The 21,000-nt window shown below is 38.2% G+C and overlaps 1 protein-coding gene across 4 annotated transcripts in view; it reads left to right on the top strand.

The window, feature by feature from the left end:
* LOC6033261 (inositol-pentakisphosphate 2-kinase) overlaps window positions 1-21,000 on the top strand; it is a 233,718-nt gene that overhangs the window by 199,527 nt on the left and 13,191 nt on the right. For all 4 annotated transcript variants that reach the window (XM_038251592.1, XM_038251594.1, XM_038251591.1 and 1 more), the window contains 2 exons: window positions 1,539-1,688; window positions 7,785-7,939. In XM_038251592.1, coding sequence (XP_038107520.1) covers window positions 1,539-1,688; window positions 7,785-7,939 — 305 coding nt within the window. The remainder of the gene's footprint in view (window positions 1-1,538; window positions 1,689-7,784; window positions 7,940-21,000) is intronic.

Genomic DNA, 21,000 nt, shown 5'->3' with positions numbered 1-21,000 from the left:
TGATTAAAATCAAATGTGTTACAGAATAGAAAAAAATGTGAAATTTTAGATCGAAGCGAAGGTTTGGGTCTAAAAGTAACAAACAATTTTTATTGGAGATTATTTTATATTTTATGTTTGAAAAAATAAGGAAAAGAATAAACATTGGTTACAATAATTTTTTAACCAGCTGATTTTTAGAGAAATTTTTAAAAGTAAGAAAGACAAATAATTCTGGAAATATTAAAGATTTGCAGGTTTCATGGCCTAAACTACAAAAAATAAAACCACGATAATTGCAGCCAAAGTATAAACAATATGATAAAAATATTTGAACAGATTTTTTTTAGAACAAATAGACCACCTAAATAAAGCAACACAGTAAAAGCTAAAAATACAAGCTTCACCAGAGTAGCGTAAAGCAATAGCAATAAGAATATTGCAAATGATAAAATGCATTTGTTAATAAGCAATGTATAAAAGAAGGGTTTGCTAAAAACATCTTAAATAAGATAAAAAAAAACTCTTTGTGTGTTGCTACCAGCCTAGATATTTCTCCTCCTCCAACAAACTGAGAACAAAAAAAACTTCCAGTCACGTTGTTTTGGCTGATGTTCTCCCCCCTCATCCGATGAACCCCGTCGAAATACAATCCGCTACGGTGAGCAGGTATTAGTGCTGTTCTATCCGTTCTCATTTACCTGTCCAGCGAGCGAGAGGCGCTAGTGCACAACAAAACCACGACCACTAAACCTCACTCTCACCCACCACCACCACCGGTGAATCACCTGCGTCCATTCATTTGAAGCAAGCAAACCGGCTCAATGGCTAATGATGAAGCGATTTACAAAACAACGAAATTGCCACATTCACCACCTCCACCACCACCTCAGCTGTTACGGTCTCAAGTCCCGAACCGTTTCCTGCTTCCTGCTCTCCATACTTTGTGGCTAACTTTAGCCGATTCGATCGATTTAATCCAATAAAGTAATCATGACTAAAATGTTTGAGAACTAAGGTGGAATTGTAATGAGTTGCTTTTTTATTATTTTATTCTTTGGTGGTTTACTTTTCAAGTTGTTTTAGTCTTTGTCATGTTTTATCTTTATTTTGTTTTGTTGTCATTTTTGTCTTAAAATGTTTTTGAAACTTTGTTTAAACATTCAATTAAACCTTAACTTCAACCATTCGAACATTTCAAATTCTGCGTAGCTCCGCAATTCTGCCTACCAGACGCTTTGGCGTGAATGAGGCTACGAACGTTTTTGCATGCTAATGATTGGATTTCGTGTTCATAAATAAGCGAAATGTTCGTGACAACGCGCAAATGGAATAAAAGCGCGACTTGACAAACTTGACGGCGGCGCTGCTGTGTGACAGCTTTTGGGCACGGTCGTAAAAAAAAATGTTGTTGGAAGATGAAGCTAGGTCCCCACATTAATCAGCTTGAAAAACGGGCGTTGTTATGATGATGAAGAAATATTGCGTGATTTGCAATACTAAATGGTTTTGACTAATTTCGACACTATCTAAATTGGGTATTTTTGCTTCTCCGGCAGATTCACCGATCGATCTGGTGAGGTTCATCAAGTATACCAGGGTGATGGCCAGCCTGTTCTCGGAACACTTTGTCCCTGAGCTGAAGCTGGGCCGCGTTGAGACGTACGATCTGGACGCGTTCAACAAGAAGTTGGTTCAATTTCGACCCGGTAAGTTTGATTTTTCTAAAATATTTGAAAATCGTTTGACGATTAGTGGCGCCACGACATGGTTTTGATTCTGCTGCCTTGATGTTGATTGTTTGTTCAAAACGGCTACCTTGCCTTTGCTGTCCACGACTCGCGCAAATTTGCATTGAAACTTATGTATTGTTTAATAATCCTCTACTTTCGCTTCTCGTTGGTGGAAAAGTTGATTGATGAAACGAGAGCCATTGTGAATTATTTATCAGACAAACTAGGATAGATATTACTGACACTACTTAACATGCATTTTGTAGAAAAATGGCACCCTTAAAAATATTTTATTGAAATAAACCGTTTTTTTTCCAAATAAAGTCATATTCAAATAAAGATTAACAATTCTCTACGATATCGGCCAATTTCGACCATTTTTATTTCTTGTAATTTTTTATTTGGCTCAAACTTTGTGGGGACCTTCCCTTTGACCAAAAATGCTATTTTTTGTCATTATTTCACCCATACAAGTCTCCATACAATTTTGTCCGTACAAAAATGGTACGTAAATAATCAAACATTTGTAACTTTTGAGTGACTTTTCTGATCTGTGTCTTCGGCAAAGTGATATGTAGAGGACTATTAAGAAAAAAATGGATATACGTAAAAAAATGCCGATTTTCTATTTTTTTTTTACAAAAAAATAAATTCTCAAAATACCTACTTTTTTTATTTTCGAGATTTTTTGATATGTTTTAGAGCAGGGGTGCCCAACCTTTTGGCCCTGCGGGCCAGATCTGATTTTTCTGAAACAGTGGCGGGCCGGAATTAATATTTGATAAAAGTTGAAAAAAGTAAACACATGTTTTTTTAATTTTCTTATGATTGGGTTCTTTTAAAGCAAATACATAAAAGAACTAGTGATGCAAATATGATTCATATACCTTGATTTTAAAAAAATTAAAACAAAGATAACATTCAAAAATGTGTTTATTCGACTTATTTTAATTTTTGCTTGTTTAAAATTGTATAGATAAAATTGTATAGATATTTTTGACGATTGCAATTAAATACCTTGATACATATTTTTATTATAAAAAAAATCATTCAAATTTCAATAAAAAAAAATAAAAGTTTTTTTTTATGAGCTCAAAAATCAAATTATTCATACTAAAAATATATCGCTGCAAATATTTTTAAAATATTACATTTTTCAATATTTTAAAAATATTTCCAGCGATCTATTTTCAGTATGAATAATTTGATTTTTAAGCTTTTAAAAAATTAAACTTTATACTTTTGTTCTGAAATAATACATTAGTTTTGCTTACTTATTTATATAAAAAAAAAGAAAATCGAAAAAAAACTTCAAATTAAAATAAACACAGTCAAAACTGAAAGAAATAACATTAAATCTCTTTTTGCAAATTTTAAGACAACAATCCAAGTTTTTTCATAAATTTCACAATTTTACGAAATGGATAATTTTGTTTTCCTGCACAATTTTTTCAGTTAAAAAATATCAATATAAAAATTATAAGAATTAAATGCAATCATGAAGAATGTTCTTATAATATGTTAAGATTTGATATCAAGCTTGTTTTTTAAATTCAGACAATAATTTTATTTATATAATACTTCATGAACAGCCTTAAGGGCCGGTCATAGAAATATTTTAAAAAGCCGCCGCGGGCCGGATAAAATGGCTTCACGGGCCGGATCCGGCCCGCGGGCCGGACGTTGGGCAGGCCTGTTTTAGAGAATCAAAACCCGCAACTTTAGAGCCATAGAGAAACATGGTCATAAAAACTACCGCCGAGTTATAAATTTTTGAAAAATATTATTTTTGGAAAAATTCGAAATTTTATGCAAAAAAAAATTAGATAAAATTTTTCAAATGTAAAATTGAATTTGCAATCGAAAAGTACTTTCGCATTTTTTGATAAAGGGCTCCGTTTTCAAGAGATAGTTTGATTTTTGCGAAATATTTACAGTTTTTGATTTTTAAAAAATAGTGACCATCTCTATTTTTTTAAGTTCAAAAAATTTGCTATAAAATTGTAAAAAGACATTGAAGATTGGACTTCTGATTGCTGAGATACAGCGAATAAAAGAAAAAGAAACAGGACAATTGAAGTTTCTAAGTCTCACCGAAACAACCCACCTTTTTCTAATGTCGATATCTCAGCAAATTGCCCGATTTTCAATGTTAAAACATGAAACGTTCGTGAAATTATCCGATCTTTTGGAAACAATATTTTGAAACTTTTATTAATCAAAACTAACATTTTAAAAGGGCGTAATCATGAATTTTTGGCCCTTTTGAAATACTTGCCTTGATTAAAAAAATGTTATGTTTTAACACGAAATTTTATTTTCTTCCCAAAAATCACTATTTTTTCAAAAATTCATAACTCGGCGGCCTTCTTTATAGCTTAAAAGTTGCGGATTTTTGTCCCTTTGAACATATCAAAAATTCTCGAAAATTAAAAAAAAATATTTTGGGTAATTGAGTTTTTGTGAGAAAAAAGTTAATAAAAAATCGGTATTTTTTTACCTATTTTTTCTCAATAGTTCTCAACAATAACTACAACTTTGACGAAGACACCAAATCGATCAGAAAATTCACTCAAAAGTTACAGCTATTTGAATATTTACGTACCATTTTTGTATGGACAGCAGCCAAAATTGTATCGATACTTGTATGGGTGAACCAATGACACAAAATAGCTGCGTTGGTCATAGGGTAGACCCCCACAAAATTTGAGGCAAATAAAAAAATACAAATAAAATCCATTTCCGGTTTGGGTAGAGAATTGCTCATATGAGTCTTTTAGATTTTCTTCCCCAATAAACTCATAGAAATCTGTATTGTGTAAAATAGAGGTGGGCAAAAAAGAGCGAGCCGCTCAAAGAATTGGTTCACTAAAAAGAACGAACGAACCATGGCTCACAAAAAAAGAACCGCGGTTCTTTTTCAAACTCCGTCATTTGAAAGAACAAAATGGAATGATTTTTAAACTATGCAATTCATTGAATTTCGAACAAATTGTTGAATAAAATTTGTTTTTATAATTGAAAATGTAATTCCAAATTGAATAATAATTGCTGATAAAAACTAATCCCATTATAGCTTTGCTGTCAAACACCACTTAAAAGTTTTCAAATTAATTTTTAGTTTCCTACTTTTATTTCAAATTTAAAAAGTAAATAATTTTCTAAACAAAATGAAAAAACTTTTCATTGTTCAACTGATCGTACATTCAAGTATTATTCGAATACAAATTTGTGCATTTAAAATTGCTTAGCTTGTAAAATATTACCAAAAATCTTCTAAATAGTTGATAGATTTTTGAAAAAAAAATCTCTTGCCCGATTAAACTTCAGCGTTTATAGACATTATCGATTAAATCGGAATGTAGAAAAGAATTCACGGAATATTTTCGCCAAATACAATGTCAGAATTAGTTCAATTTTAGCAAAAAAACAAACGCAATTTTAAAATTGATAGCAATTTGGCATAGCATAGCATAACGGGTCTGCACCACGCTGTAGAGGGTGCCACACCCTAGTAACATTTTAGGTTTTAAGTAGGCCATAAAAGCCTATTTAGGCCGTATGCGGGTTTTCAGAACCATGATAAAACCTGTAAGTTTAAAAATGTTACTAGGGCAATGGTTAATTCAATATTCTTAGACAATTTGATTGCTGCCCGGTACAACCAAGAATATCTAAGAACGTAAATTTCCACACTGTGCTCCAAGGCTACGCCCATACAGTCCCGTGGGGATTTGGGAGGGGATGTTTTTGTTGTTCACTAGTGGCAAAAGTGCAGGGAACCCATGCGACTTTTAAAAGTGAACGGAATATTTTTGGGAGGTATGGAATGGGGGTTAGGGGAATTTCATCAGGCCGATGAAAATGGTTGAATGCGTAATGTATTAAATGATTTGAATGTTTGTAAGTGTAAATGTGAGTCTGTTGTGTATTATCTAATAAGCATATAGTTTTGTAATAATCATAAATAGAAAAAGAATATAGTAAATAGAATAAATATAATAAATATGATAAATATAATAAATACAATCAAGATGATTCCAGGAAGCTGTGAAAAAAAGTAATTTTAAATATAAATGCTCCAGATGGTTCCCATGCTGTTTCAGAAAGTTTCGTTAATTTAAGCAATTTGATCATATATGGTATGAGGAGATGGTATGTTACAGGAAAGGAATAGGATAACGAATAATATGAACATTTAAATAAATCATATAGTGAGTAGATAAATTTACATGTAGACATTTAATTTAAAATAATTCCAGGAAGCTGTAAAAATGAAAATAATTTAAAAACTAATACTCCAGATGGAAACACAAATAAAACAACGGAGACACAAAAATCCTAACACGCGGCGTAGTACCTTCCACAGAATTCGACATGATCACGACCACAAATACAGCACAAAAAGAACACCACAAAAATCCATCTTCCCGGCGCTGCTGCTCACACGATACTCCGCAATTTTAAAATTGATAGCAATTTCTCCAAAATTCTAGATTTAAGTTTGGATGCCATACAATTATTTCAACGTTTTGGTTCGAGTATAAATCTTGACATAGAGACCGCCAAGACCTATGGTTTTCAGGACATCTTGTTGGTTTTAGATATTTTTCAAATGATAAGTTGAATGTGAAATAACTGTGAAAATCACACCATTCTTAAAAATAACCTTTTTATCAAAATTTTGAAAGAGAGTTAAAGAGCCTTTCAAAAGAATGGCTCTTTTTAATAAGCGAACGAAAATGAGCGGCTCCTAAAAAATAGCGGTTTTGCCCACTTCTAGTGTAAAAATTCTTACACAAAGTTTATGAACAAAGTATTCATCTAAAAAAGTTTGTTCACATTTATAAATATTATAAACGGATTTTTATCGAGCTTTCTAGAACAATGTACGGACTGTTTGTGATTCTCCGTCGTTAACTAGTTTTTCTGTACCTTTTCGTATAAAATATAGCTAACGTAAGCTGTACTTCATAATCAAAGATAATTGAGAAATTGAAAAATTTCATTGAAAATAATAATAATAATATTATCACCTCACTTTTTTGTGACAGTAATTTTTGTTAAAATAGATTGATTTGTTTTTCTTTTTTTGCATATTTGCAACGGTTTTCTCTGAAACATTCAACTTTAATCTGTAGCTTAACTTGTGTTAGTGCCACTCTGACCGGATTCCACCAAAAACATAAAAAACACCAAAATCGAAGCACCTGCTCTTCTTTGAAATCGCTGTTTTTCGTTGTTTTTTTTGGTATCCTGTGCTTTCGACCGTTTCGGGTCTGGTCTGGTCCCAGGTCCATGCTCAGAACCAGTGGCACCGGTTGTTGTTGGCCAATTCACTTGGCCCGCGGCTGCAACCAGCTCCATTCATGCATACACTTTAGTCGCTGGGCTTAACCCTGCTCTGCTCTAGTTGTTTTTTGATTGGAAAAAATATTTCTATCGTTAATTTTTACTTTTCTTGGATATTTTTGTGTATTTTTTTATATTTTTTTAGTACTTTTATTTGTATATGTTTCTTTCTGATTTCATTAAAATTATAACGATTGTGTACATATGATTTAATCTTTTTAAAATTGTTGTTTGTTTCGACTTGTTTTTATGTCTTTCTTCTTATTTTTTTTTCTTGAATTTTCATGAGTTTATTCTTCATCTGATTTAATGATTCTCTCTTTTGAAGTAGTTTGTATTTATTTTATTTCGAAACATAGGATATATTGTTGAACATAAAATTCAGAAACTCTTTCTCATACTTTTTGAGTGTAAATCATATTTAATAAATTTTGCTCAAGAAGGTTAAAAATTGTTGCAGTTGTGTAGGTGTGTTTACTCTTGTTTTTTTCTACCTTCCTATTCCATGCTCTCAAATACACAGCGCTTATCAGTGAATAATTTTTTGATTGCATCAATTTCAGGTTCAATTTCGTTTGGCCTCTCCGTTTCGCTAATGTCTTTACGATACTTTTTTTTTCTCTCTCTCTTCACTTTCATGTTATTTTCATCTCGCTGGCTGGAAATGGATGCTGTGCCTTGGGGGCTGTTTTTTGTTGTTTCGTTTCTGAAATCAACAAGTGACCCGACTGGACAAGGAAATCCGAGTACGTGACGGCATCCTGTATCCCGACGTGGCGTTTTTGCCGGCCAAGCTGAGTCCGTACGGTGGCTGTGGTGGTGGCGGTTGCCGGCCGAGGGACAACTTCGTCGAGAGCTGCACCGATTACGGGCAGGTGAGTGGATTTGGGTGGATTCAGTTTACATCAAAATATTTTTTTTTGATATGTTAAATTTATGAGAGAGGTTAAGTGTTGAATATCTCCATTCTCCGATATTCGACAATTCGACATACCATCATCAGGGGTGACATTGGGTCTGGGGGTGAGATTGGATCATACAAAAATGCCGAAATTTGTATGTCCCAATCTCACCCCCCAGACCCAATGTCACCCCTGATGACGGTAGGTTTAATTTACAAGTATGCAATAATTTATGTGTTGTATCAAACAGAGTGTTGTTGGTTTGATAGATTGCCTTCTACATCTAAAATTATATTAAAATTATAATATTAGACATGATTGATTAAAATCATGCCTAGATCTTCAAAATCTTATAAATTTAAATACTTAATTTTTCGACGACGTTACGTTTAAAAGAAAAGTAACTCAATTTTGACAGTTTTTAAAAACATCTTTGAGAGTTTTTTTACCTGGCACTTGGAAATTGCAGCACCTCACCCGACCTAGAAACAACAACTCTCAGAGTTGCAAATGCTCCTCAAACAAATGCGCGCCTGAATGAGCGGAGCGGAGCGCAGGCTTCGGACACTTTCAGGTGAAATTCGCAAAACAAACGAAACGAGCCACCACTCTTTTGGTTAGGTGGTCGTTACTTGCCGCAAGATGAAAGGCGGCCCTCTTGGCGAAACCAACCTCAACCACTCTGCGCCACGTGTGTGTGTGTGGGGTTGGGCTTTTGTTGGGTCAATTGTCAGAAAAATAGACGCCGCCGCCGCCACTTTAGGGTTTAGCCATCAATAGCCCTGGTGCACGATTGAATAAATCATATGTGGTGGTCTTAAGTGGTCATTATTTTGGGCTCAGTGAAAAATATTTAATTCAGATAATCAAACACCTCGCTCGAACTCTGGACAAAGCTCGACGAATGGCCTCGAGAGTGGTGGTCAATAAGTAATTACTGTTAGGGGTCTACGAAACATGCATACGTACAGGTTTGTATCTCGGACCAGATTAATCGATGCCGATAGTCATTACCTGCCAATCGTGGCGGACAATCGATCCGAAATCTAGGCTAGAAAGCTTGGCTCGAGGCAGCCATTGAGGAGATATCGCCCTCGTTGGCAGTTGGGGGATTGGCATTCAACTAATTGTTCCAATAGAATTCTCAATTGTTTCGCTAGTTTGATCAATTCTTCCACCAAAAAAAAAAATCCAATCATCACGGCATCAACCATCATTTATTTTTATTCAACAGGTAAAATTATTGTTATCCTTCTTTTCCCCTCTGTTAAGCATTCACACATCGAAAAAAAAAACACGTTTACCTCAGATATCACCTTCAGTCACACCACCTTGGCATTTTATGGTACAGAATTTCTCTCTGTGTAAAGGCAAAGGTTCTTGGAATGAAGAAGTCCCTGAAAATTATAGCCACAGCTTTTGACGTCAGTTGGTTGGGGTTGGGGGGAATATGTCCCGGGAGAATGTTACCGTGTCATGTGCGTTGGAAGGTTTGTGCTTGCAATAACATTTTATCTACTTCCGGCTTTTCTTGATATCTGTCGCGTCATCGATGGATGTGATCCTTTAAAAAAGCGAGATAGGTATTTTCATCAAGAGCGTAAATTGTGGAAATAATTACAAACTATGAAAAGCATGGTTCACAAATTTGCAAATAAAATTTTACGACGTAAATACGTATTTTTTTCTGCATGCCTGAAGTTTAATCATGACTTCATGAAAATTGGTCATGAAATCATGAATAGTGATATTCATGATTTCATGAACGAAAATTCATAAATATTTGTAAACAATTTTAAGCCATGAATAAAATTCATGAATTCATGAATTTTTATGCACGATTTCATGAGTAAAATTCATGAAATCATGAAAAGTATCACGAAATCGTGGACAAAATAATTTACGAATTCATGAATCGAAATTCATGATTTCTCGCACTTTTTTCAGTGATAAGCTCTAAAGATCGTTGATCAAAACAAACCACTAGCGAGAATTTTAACATAAAAATTTTAGTCTGAGTGCCTTCCAAGGAGAGATGCTTTAGGAAGTATTCAATTTTGCACCTTTAAATTACTTTAAGGATATCTTGATTAAGTACATCGTATTCGAGTCCTCAGCAAAACTGTAAGTGTTGCTGAGGACTATTAACCCTCTACAACCTAACCCCGCCTTTAGACGGGCTTCGATCTAAAAAATCGCCAAAAATCAATTTTCCAACCGATTTTTGATCTTTTAAAAGCATTGGAAAGAAGAACTCTTAAAATTTTAGAAAATTTATGTTTTTAAGGTGTAACGGGCCATCATCAAATATGGCGTTTAATTATGGCGAAAAAACATCCCGTTCCACGTTAACGATGATACTTTCCCGTTCCACCTTATCCGGTGAAATTTTTAAACTTTTCCGAAAATTGACGATTGTTTGCATTTCTACTACGGATTAAAATATAAAAAAATAATCACTGTGTACAAAACATTCACGAGAATACAGGGAAACTTGCAGTAGGCTCGAAATAGTTTAATTTTCTTCAAATTTAGCCTGTTTTTGAAAAGTATATTTTTCCATACAAAAACAAGCGCACTTTTGGACACTTCAAAACTACCGTTTTAATTACCTTACCTCAATAAATTGCTAATCCCTCGACGTGCTGCAGGCAGAATAACCAGCTGACAACGACCAAACACAGCAAAACTCGCGATTTTCGCGAAAAGTTGCATCGAAATACGCGAAGTGGAAAATTTCCGCGATTTTTTTTTGTTTTCAAACACTCTTCAACACAACCATTCGTTACACAAGTATTGGTAGTCATCATGAAAGTGGTTGCCAGAAATTTCAGTCAAGCACTTTATATGAAATTCACAAATAACATTTTCTTATTTGATTATTTGCCACGTACTGATGTAAAATATTGAAACAATTAACTAATACATCTTTTTAATGATAAATAATACTTAACATTGGCATAAAAGCTTGAAAATAACGACTTCAAATTCTGGCAATAAACAACAAATTATAAAACTTTGCCCTGTTTGGCAACACTTTTCGCTGACGCTCAATGTTGTGACAGTTGCGATTTTCACTGTCGATCTGTCAGTTTCCTTCGCCGTTCGGAGAAAACAAAATCCTCAGAGCCAAGATTGCAATTGCGGATAAATGTCGGTTCAGAACGTTCCGGATTTGACCGACGAAGAGGACAAGCGGCCCCGACAGCCGACGAGTGGACGAGTCTTCAACTCACGGCAAGTGAAAAGGTTTCGCTGGGTGGCAGTCAGATCAAGCCTTTCTGGATGCGGCCATAAAGGTAGGGACGTCCGCCAACTAGCAGAACTACGGTTCGCTGCCCTCAACTTACGGCAAATGAAAAGCTTATGCCGGGTGCCAGCCAGAACAGAATGGATGTAGCCATGAGGAATACAACATGTCGAGCACCATTCCGTAGATCTTGAGCTGCTTCTCGGTGGATCGTTCTCCTTGATGGCCACATCCGGGTCGGTTTGATCTAGCTGCCATCCGACGCTCGGTTGTCTTGAGTTGATGAGGGAGAGGGGGGATGTTCAACCCGTGGATTTTGAGCTGCTGCTCGGCGAATTGCTCTCCTTGCTGGTCACATCTGGGACGGCCTGATCTCACTAGTCGTGGTTAATTGGGGTGCTAACTGGCTGCTTTCTGGCGCAAGCTTCTCATTTGCCGTGAGTTGAGGGGACCAGACCGTAGATTGTCAGTCCTTGATGGCCGCATCCGAGAAAAGCTTGATGTGGCTGCCACCCGGTGGAAGCTTTTCACTTCCCGTGACTTAGTAAAATTCCTCCGAGCCAAGATCGCAATTTGGCCGGATGAATGCCAGTTCACACCGTCCCGGTTTTGACCGACGAAGAGGACAGGAAGCACCGACATACGACAAGAGGACGAGCCTTCAACTCGAGGCAAGTGAAAAACTTCCGCCGGGTGGCAGCCACATCAAGCCATTCTCGGATGCGGCCATCAAGGACTGGTCCCCTCAACTCACGGCAAATGAGAAGCATGCGCCAGATGGCAGCCAGATAGCACCGAGCCGAGCAGCAGCTCTAAATCCACGGCTTGAACATCCTCCCTCTCCCTCATCAACTCACGACAACCGAAAGGCTTGCGTCGCAGCCAGATCAGGCCGACCCGGATGTGGCCAGCAAGGAGAACGATCCATCGAGAAGCAGCTCAAGATCTACGGACTGGCCCTCTCAAAATATGAAAAGGGAAAAATTTGCGCCGGATAGCGAGGAGTCGAAAATTTGTAAAGCGAGGAGTCTGAAATTTCAAAAATAATATCGAACAATGTGAAGTTGTTCATTTAACGATGCATCGCTGCGACATTAATGGGAAGATTACTAGAAATTTATAAGTTCTAACTTTTTTTCCAAAATTGTTACTGTTTATTTTGCTAAATAAACAGATCATAAAATCACTACTACATTTATACTCGATTGACGTGATGACTAATACATGTATATTTCAATGATCATCATCGTAACCAATACATTCACACCACACTAACACAAACGCCTCACGATGATGAGGCGTTTCACCTTAAAATTGTTATTTTTTTAGGGGTGAACTTTGGCTGAGTTTTTTACTAACATTTTCTATATTTTCAGTAAACAGAAGTATGCAGTAATTTTTGTAGTGTCCCAGACTAGGCCTCTACGCATTGTTTTGCAATTTAAATGATGATGGTGCCATTCTATAGCAGAAAATGTGAAAAACATACAAAAAATTGAAAAAGTGACTGTAAAAACGTGAAAAAAATAGATAGGCAAAATGTAATTATATTAGGTGATAGAATAGGCCAAATACTACCAAAAACAAACATAAACTAAACAAGATAAATGCAAATTAAAATACTAAAAATAAAACAAGAAAAACATAAAACAAGAGAAGTAAAGTTTTTCGTAGAACAAAAGTTGCTCAAAATTATCTCCTGAACACGGGAAAAATAAATATTTTCAAAAAAAAAAGTTCAAGATGGTATGTCAGAGACATAACCGAAAGACATAGGACCAAACAATTTGAATGTGTTTTTGGATTGCTAGTGAAATCTGAAATAAGATTATTTTATTTTGTTTCATAGATTTGTCGGCAAAATTGTCATAAATGTTCTCCCAAGGTGAACCTTCTATGAGGGCACCGGCAACTCCAGGTTGTGGCCACTACGGTCGAAATGTCAATTTTCATGTTCAGTATCAAAACCATGAATTTTGATATCCATATTGCCACAACTCGTATGGTTCTGTTAAAGACCCTCCGGGCCCCGGGAAACCTGCTTTGAGATCACCGGTCACTCAAGGTTGTGGCCACTACTGTCGGAATGTCAATTTTCATGTACAGTATCAAAAACCATGAATTTTGATACCAATATGCCACAACTCGTATGGTTCTGTAAAAAGTCCTCCGGGCCCCGGGGGAACCTGCTTTAAGGGCACCGGCCACTCCAGGTTGTGGCCACTACTGTCGAAATGGCCATTATGTTCAGTATAAAAAACCATGAATTTTGATACCCATATTGCCACAACTCGTATGTTTCTGTAAATGTCCCCCCAGGCCCCGGAGGAACCTTCTTTGAGGGCACCGGCCACTCCAGGTTGTGGCCACTACTGTCGAAATGGCCATTATGTTCAGTATAAAAAACCATGAATTTTGATACCCATATTGCCACAACTCGTATGTTTCTGTAAATGTCCCCCCAGGCCCCGGAGGAACCTTCTTTGAGGGCACCGGCCACTCCAGGTTGTGGCCACTACTGTCGAAATGGCCATTATTATGTTCAGTATCAAAAACCATGAATTTTGATACCCATATTGCCACAACTCGTATGTTTCTGTAAATGTCCCCCCAGGCCCCGGAGGAACCTTCTTTGAGGGTACCGGCCACTCCAGGTTGTGGCCACTACTGTCGAAATGGCCATTATTATGTTCAGTATCAAAAACCATGAATTTTGATACCCATATTGCCACAACTCGTATGTTTCTGTAAATGTCCCCCCAGGCCCCGGGGAACCTTCTTTGAGGGCACCGGCCACTCCAGGTTGTGGCCACTACTGTCGAAATGGCCATTATTATGTTCAGTATCAAAAACCATGAATTTTGATACCCATATTGCCACAACTCGTATGTTTCTGTAAATGTCCCCCCAGGCCCCGGGGGAACCTTCTTTAAGGGCACCGGCCACTCCAGGTTGTGGCCACTACTGTCGAAATGGCCATTATTATGTTCAGTATCAAAAACCATGAATTTTGATACCCATATTGCCACAACTCGTATGTTTCTGTAAATGTCCCCCCAGGCCCCGGAGGAACCTTCTTTGAGGGCACCGGCCACTCCAGGTTGTGGCCACTACTGTCGAAATGGCCATTATTATGTTCAGTATCAAAAACCATGAATTTTGATACCCATATTGCCACAACTCGTATGTTTCTGTAAATGTCCCCCCAGGCCCCGGGGAACCTTCTTTGAGGGCACCGGCCACTCCAGGTTGTGGCCACTACTGTCGAAATGGCCATTATTATGTTCAGTATAAAAAACCATGAATTTTGATACCCATATTGCCACAACTCGTATGTTTCTGTAAATGTCCCCCCAGGCCCCGGGGGAACCTTCTTTGAGGGCACCGGCCACTCCAGGTTGTGGCCACTACCGTCGAAATGGCCATTATTATGTTCAGTATCAAAAACCATGAATTTTGATACCCATATTGCCACAACTCGTATGTTTCTGTAAATGTCCCCCCAGGCCCCGGGGGAACCTTCTTTAAGGGCACCGGCCACTCCAGGTTGTGGCCACTACTGTCGAAATGGCCATTATTATGTTCAGTATCAAAAACCATGAATTTTGATACCCATATTGCCACAACTCGTATGGTTCTGTAAATGTCCCCCAGGCCCCGAGGGAACCTTCTTTGAGGGCACCGGCCACTCCAGGTTGTGGCCACTACTGTCGAAATGGCCATTATTATGTTCAGTATCAAAAACCATGAATTTTGATACCCATATTGCCACAACTCGTATGTTTCTGTAAATGTCCCCCCAGGCCCCGGAGGAACCTTCTTTGAGGGCACCGGCCACTCCAGGTTGTGGCCACTACTGTCGAAATGGCCATTATTATGTTCAGTATCAAAAACCATGAATTTTGATACCCATATTGCCACAACTCGTATGTTTCTGTAAATGTCCCCCAGGCCCCGGGGAACCTTCTTTGAGGGCACCGGCCACTCCAGGTTGTGGCCACTACTGTCGAAATGGCCATTATTATGTTCAGTATCAAAAACCATGAATTTTGATACCCATATTGCCACAACTCGTATGTTTCTGTAAATGTCCCCCCAGGCCCCGGGGGAACCTTCTTTGAGGGCACCGGCCACTCCAGGTTGTGGCCACTACCGTCGAAATGGCCATTATTATGTTCAGTATAAAAACCATGAATTTTGATACCCATATTGCCACAACTCGTATGTTTCTGTAAATGTCCCCCAGGCCCCGGGAACCTTCTTTGAGGGCACCGGCCACTCCAGGTTGTGGCCACTACTGTCGAAATGGCCATTATTATGTTCAGTATCAAAAACCATGAATTTTGATACCCATATTGCCACAACTCGTATGTTTCTGTAAATGTCCCCCCAGGCCCCGGGGGAACCTTCTTTAAGGGCACCGGCCACTCCAGGTTGTGGCCACTACTGTCGAAATGGCCATTATTATGTTCAGTATCAAAAACCATGAATTTTGATACCCATATTGCCACAACTCGTATGTTTCTGTAAATGTCCCCCCAGGCCCCGGAGGAACCTTCTTTGAGGGCACCGGCCACTCCAGGTTGTGGCCACTACTGTCGAAATGGCCATTATTATGTTCAGTATCAAAAACCATGAATTTTGATACCCATATTGCCACAACTCGTATGTTTCTGTAAATGTCCCCCCAGGCCCCGGGGACCTTCTTTGAGGGCACCGGCCACTCCAGGTTGTGGCCACTACTGTCGAAATGGCCATTATTATGTTCAGTATAAAAAACCATGAATTTTGATACCCATATTGCCACAACTAGTATGTTTCTGTAAATGTCCCCCCAGGCCCCGGGGGAACTTTCTTTGAGGGCACTGGCCACTCCAGGTTGTGGCCACTACTGTCGAAATGGCCATTATTATGTTCAGTATCAAAAACCATGAATTTTGATACCCATATTGCCACAACTCGTATGGTTCTGTAAATGTCCCCCCAGGCCCCGAGGGAACCTTCTTTGAGGGCACCGGCCACTCCAGGTTGTGGCCACTACTGCCGAAATGGCCATTATTATGTTCAGTATCAAAAAGCATGAATTTTGATACCCATATTGCCACAACTCGTATGTTTCTGTAAATGTCCCCCCAGGCCCCGGGGGAACCTTCTTTGAGGGCACCGGCCACTCCAGGTTGTGGCCACTACTGTCGAAATGGCCATTATTATGTTCAGTATCAAAAAGCATGAATTTTGATACCCATATTGCCACAACTCGTATGATTCTGTAAATGTCCCCCCAGGCCCCGGAGGAACCTTCTTTGAGGGCACCGGCCACTCCAGGTTGTGGCCACTACTGTCGAAATGGCCATTATTATGTTCAGTATCAAAAACCATGAATTTTGATACCCATATTGCCACAACTCGTATGTTTCTGTAAATGTCCCCCAGGCCCCGGGGGAACCTTCTTTGAGGGCACCGGCCACTCCAGGTTGTGGCCACTACCGTCGAAATGGCCATTATTATGTTCAGTATCAAAAACCATGAATTTTGATACCCATATTGCCACAACTCGTATGTTTCTGTAAATGTCCCCCCAGGCCCCGGGGGAACCTTCTTTAAGGGCACCGGCCACTCCAGGTTGTGGCCACTACTGTCGAAATGGCCATTATTATGTTCAGTATCAAAAACCATGAATTTTGATACCCATATTGCCACAACTCGTATGTTTCTGTAAATGTCCCCCAGGCCCCGGAGGAACCTTCTTTGAGGGCACCGGCCACTCCAGGTTGTGGCCACTACTGTCGAAATGGCCATTATTATGTTCAGTATCAAAACCATGAATTTTGATACCCATATTGCCACAACTCGTATGTTTCTGTAAATGTCCCCCAGGCCCCGGGGACCTTCTTTGAGGGCACCGGCCACTCCAGGTTGTGGCCACTACTGTCGAAATGGCCATTATTATGTTCAGTATAAAAAACCATGAATTTTGATACCCATATTGCCACAACTAGTATGTTTCTGTAAATGTCCCCCCAGGCCCCGGGGGAACTTTCTTTGAGGGCACTGGCCACTCCAGGTTGTGGCCACTACTGTCGAAATGGCCATTATTATGTTCAGTATCAAAAACCATGAATTTTGATACCCATATTGCCACAACTCGTATGGTTCTGTAAATGTCCCCCCAGGCCCCGAGGGAACCTTCTTTGAGGGCACCGGCCACTCCAGGTTGTGGCCACTACTGCCGAAATGGCCATTATTATGTTCAGTATCAAAAAGCATGAATTTTGATACCCATATTGCCACAACTCGTATGTTTCTGTAAATGTCCCCCCAGGCCCCGGGGGAACCTTCTTTGAGGGCACCGGCCACTCCAGGTTGTGGCCACTACTGTCGAAATGGCCATTATTATGTTCAGTATAAAAAACCATGAATTTTGATACCCATATTGCCACAACTAGTATGTTTCTGTAAATGTCCCCCCAGGCCCCGGGGGAACTTTCTTTGAGGGCACTGGCCACTCCAGGTTGTGGCCACTACTGTCGAAATGGCCATTATTATGTTCAGTATCAAAAACCATGAATTTTGATACCCATATTGCCACAACTCGTATGGTTCTGTAAATGTCCCCCCGGGCCCCGAGGGAACCTTCTTTGAGGGCACCGGCCACTCCAGGTTGTGGCCACTACTGCCGAAATGGCCATTATTATGTTCAGTATCAAAAAGCATGAATTTTGATACCCATATTGCCACAACTCGTATGGTTCTGTAAATGTCCCCCCGGGCCCCGAGGGAACCTTCTTTGAGGGCACCGGCCACTCCAGGTTGTGGCCACTACTGCCGAAATGGCCATTATTATGTTCAGTATCAAAAACCATGAATTTTGATACCCATATTGCCACAACTCGTATGGTTCTGTAAATGTCCCCCCGGGCCCCGAGGGAACCTTCTTTGAGGGCACCGGCCACTCCAGGTTGTGGCCACTACTGCCGAAATGGCCATTATTATGTTCAGTATCAAAAAGCATGAATTTTGATACCCATATTGCCACAACTCGTATGTTTCTGTAAATGTCCCCCCAGGCCCCGGGGGAACCTTCTTCGAGGGCATCGGCCACTCCTGGTTTTGGCCACCACTGTCGAATTGGCCATTTTTCATGAGAACCGCCGCATCATAGCGACTTCCACGCCGTCCGCTTCGCTCGAATTTCCTCCTTCTGCTGCCGGTGGTTCTTCCTTCTGGTTGCTGGTCCTCTTCTTCTATTGGCCGCTGCTGCTGCTGCTCCGCGCCGGCCCGACGTGCACAGTTCGAGTGCTCGTTCCAAAGTGACTTGCTTTTGCGAAATTTTCTGCTTAAATAGCGGCACAGCCGGAGAACGGCACAAAAGGGGCGCGGTCTCGAATGCATACGCTCGCTCTGATTGGTCATCTGTCCGATTTGTACTGAAAAATTACTCATTTTGATTGCATGTTTTAAGTGTTTTTACTATGTTTAGTCAGACTATCTATGTAGTTAAACAATAGCTGAAATCTTCCTCTTTCGATTGGTGGTCCAACCATCTGGATTGATTCACAGGGAAAAAAGATATAAGCGTTCAAAATGTCCCCTTTTTTAACGCTTAAAAGTGACGCTTTGGATCGAATTTCTGAACTGGCCCCCCAATATAGTAAGTAAAGACATAGTCCTATGTCAAAAAATTTGGGCAGTAGAGGGTTAAGAAAAATATGTTTAAATTTTTGATTTTTTTTATATGTTTTAGAGGATGATTTTTTTAAATAGTGTTCATGATTGTCCATTCGTCAAAATAGTTCATATTATTTCCAAAAACGGTGATGAGATAGAAAATTGGTGTCAAAGAGACTTTTGTGTAAAATTAGACGCCCGATTTGATGGCGTACTCAGATTTTCGAAAAAAACATATTTTTCATCGAAAAAAAACACTAAAAAAGTTTTAAAAACTCTACCATTTTCCGTTAACTGATTGTAAAATTTTTTGGAACATGTCATTTTAAGGGAAATTTAATGTACTTTTTGAATCTAAATTGACCACGAAGCTTCATTTATTTCATTTAGAACAAAATGTTTCATTTTAAAATTTCGTGTTTTTTCTAGTTTTGCAGGGTTGTTTTTTAGAGTGTAACAATGTTCTACAAAGTTGTAGAGCAGACAATTACAAAAATATATAAACATAAGTAGTTTGCTTATAAACATCACAAGTTATCGCGATTTAACGAAAAAAAGTTTTGAAAAAGTTGGTCGTCGTCGATCATGGCCGTTCATCGTCACCCGCGACAGACACGGACGACGAAACAAAGAGAAACGCAAAAAGTAACTTTTTCAAAACTTTTATTCGTAAAATCGCGATAACTCGTGATGTTTACAAACAAACTACTTATGTTTATACATCAAATTTTTTGTAATTGTCTGCTCTACAACTTTGTAGAACATTGTTACACTCTAAAAAAAACCCTGCAAAGCAAGAAAAAACACGAAATTTTAAAATGAAAAATTTTGTTCTAAATGAAAAAATGACCCTTCCGGGTCAATATAGATTCAAAAAGTACATTAAATTTCCCTTAAAATGACATGTTCCGAAATTTTTTACAATCAGGTAACGGAAAATGGTAGAGTTTTTAAAACTTTTTTAGTGTTTTTTCGATGAAAAATACGTTTTTTTTCGAAAATCTGAGTACGCCATCAAATCGGGCGTCTAATTTTACCTAAAAGTCTCTTTGGCACCAATTTTCTATCTCATCACCGTTTCAGGCTGCAAATTATTGAAAAACACCTCTTTTTTCGCAAGCTCACAAATTAAAGGGGTCGTGCTGCCACTCCGTCACGAGATATAAAAAAACGGACCTCGGATTCGTGATCAGGGACAAAAGTTATCCCTTAGGACAAAGTTTCACGCAAATCGAAGAGGGGTCGGGGCAACTTTTCCCGATTTCGTGTGAGTTGGTAGAGAATTACTCATACATTTATACATTTATATGATCTTTTCGATAAAATTATTTAGAAAATATTGGAATCAAGACTAATATTTCAAAATTCAAAAAGGGCATCTTTATCAAATAACCTGTAAAGTACGTTGATGTCAAATTTGATTTTACATTAATAACTAAAGTGAACATAATTTTTTGACTTATATTTTTTTTTCAAAAAAGGTTTTTTTTTGTCTATATTTATTTATGACTCAAAAGTTGCGATTTTTGTCCCCTAAAACATATCATAAATAAAAAATGAAAAATACAGATTTAGAGAAATAAAAGTTTCGTAATAAACGTAAATTTTAAAATTGGAAAATTTTTATTTCCGTGTTTTTTTCTGAAGAGTCATTACCTATTAGTGTGTCTCGAAAAAGGCGATGTGGTGGAAACCTCGGGTTCACCCAAATTTCGATAGGTTTTAGCCTCAGAACAATGTTTTCATATATGAAAAAAAAAATGTTTTCATACAAAGGAAAATTCTCAAAATTGTTTTGAATTGGAACTCGCGATTTGCGATTGATTGAAAAATGGTCTGTTTTCATAGAAAATATCATATTTTATTCTAAAAACTTAAAAATGCATTCAAAATGTTCCGTATTTCACTTTGAATCATAGTTAGGAGTCCTACTAATAATGCTCTGTATTCATATTGATCAAGAAAGTCGTCATTTTGCATTAGCAGCATTTTAAAGTTAGTTGGAAAAATGTTTTTTTCTTGCATGAAATTTTTACAAATTAAAATTCTCAAAAATCCATCTAAAAAAATGTTGGACCCAAAACCAATACAATCATCTTGTAGGTAACAATTTTCT

This window comes from Culex quinquefasciatus, chromosome 2, assembly GCF_015732765.1.
Source record: "Culex quinquefasciatus strain JHB chromosome 2, VPISU_Cqui_1.0_pri_paternal, whole genome shotgun sequence".
Taxonomy (NCBI): domain Eukaryota; kingdom Metazoa; phylum Arthropoda; class Insecta; order Diptera; family Culicidae; genus Culex; species Culex quinquefasciatus.
This window is presented reverse-complemented; position numbering and strand designations above follow the sequence as displayed.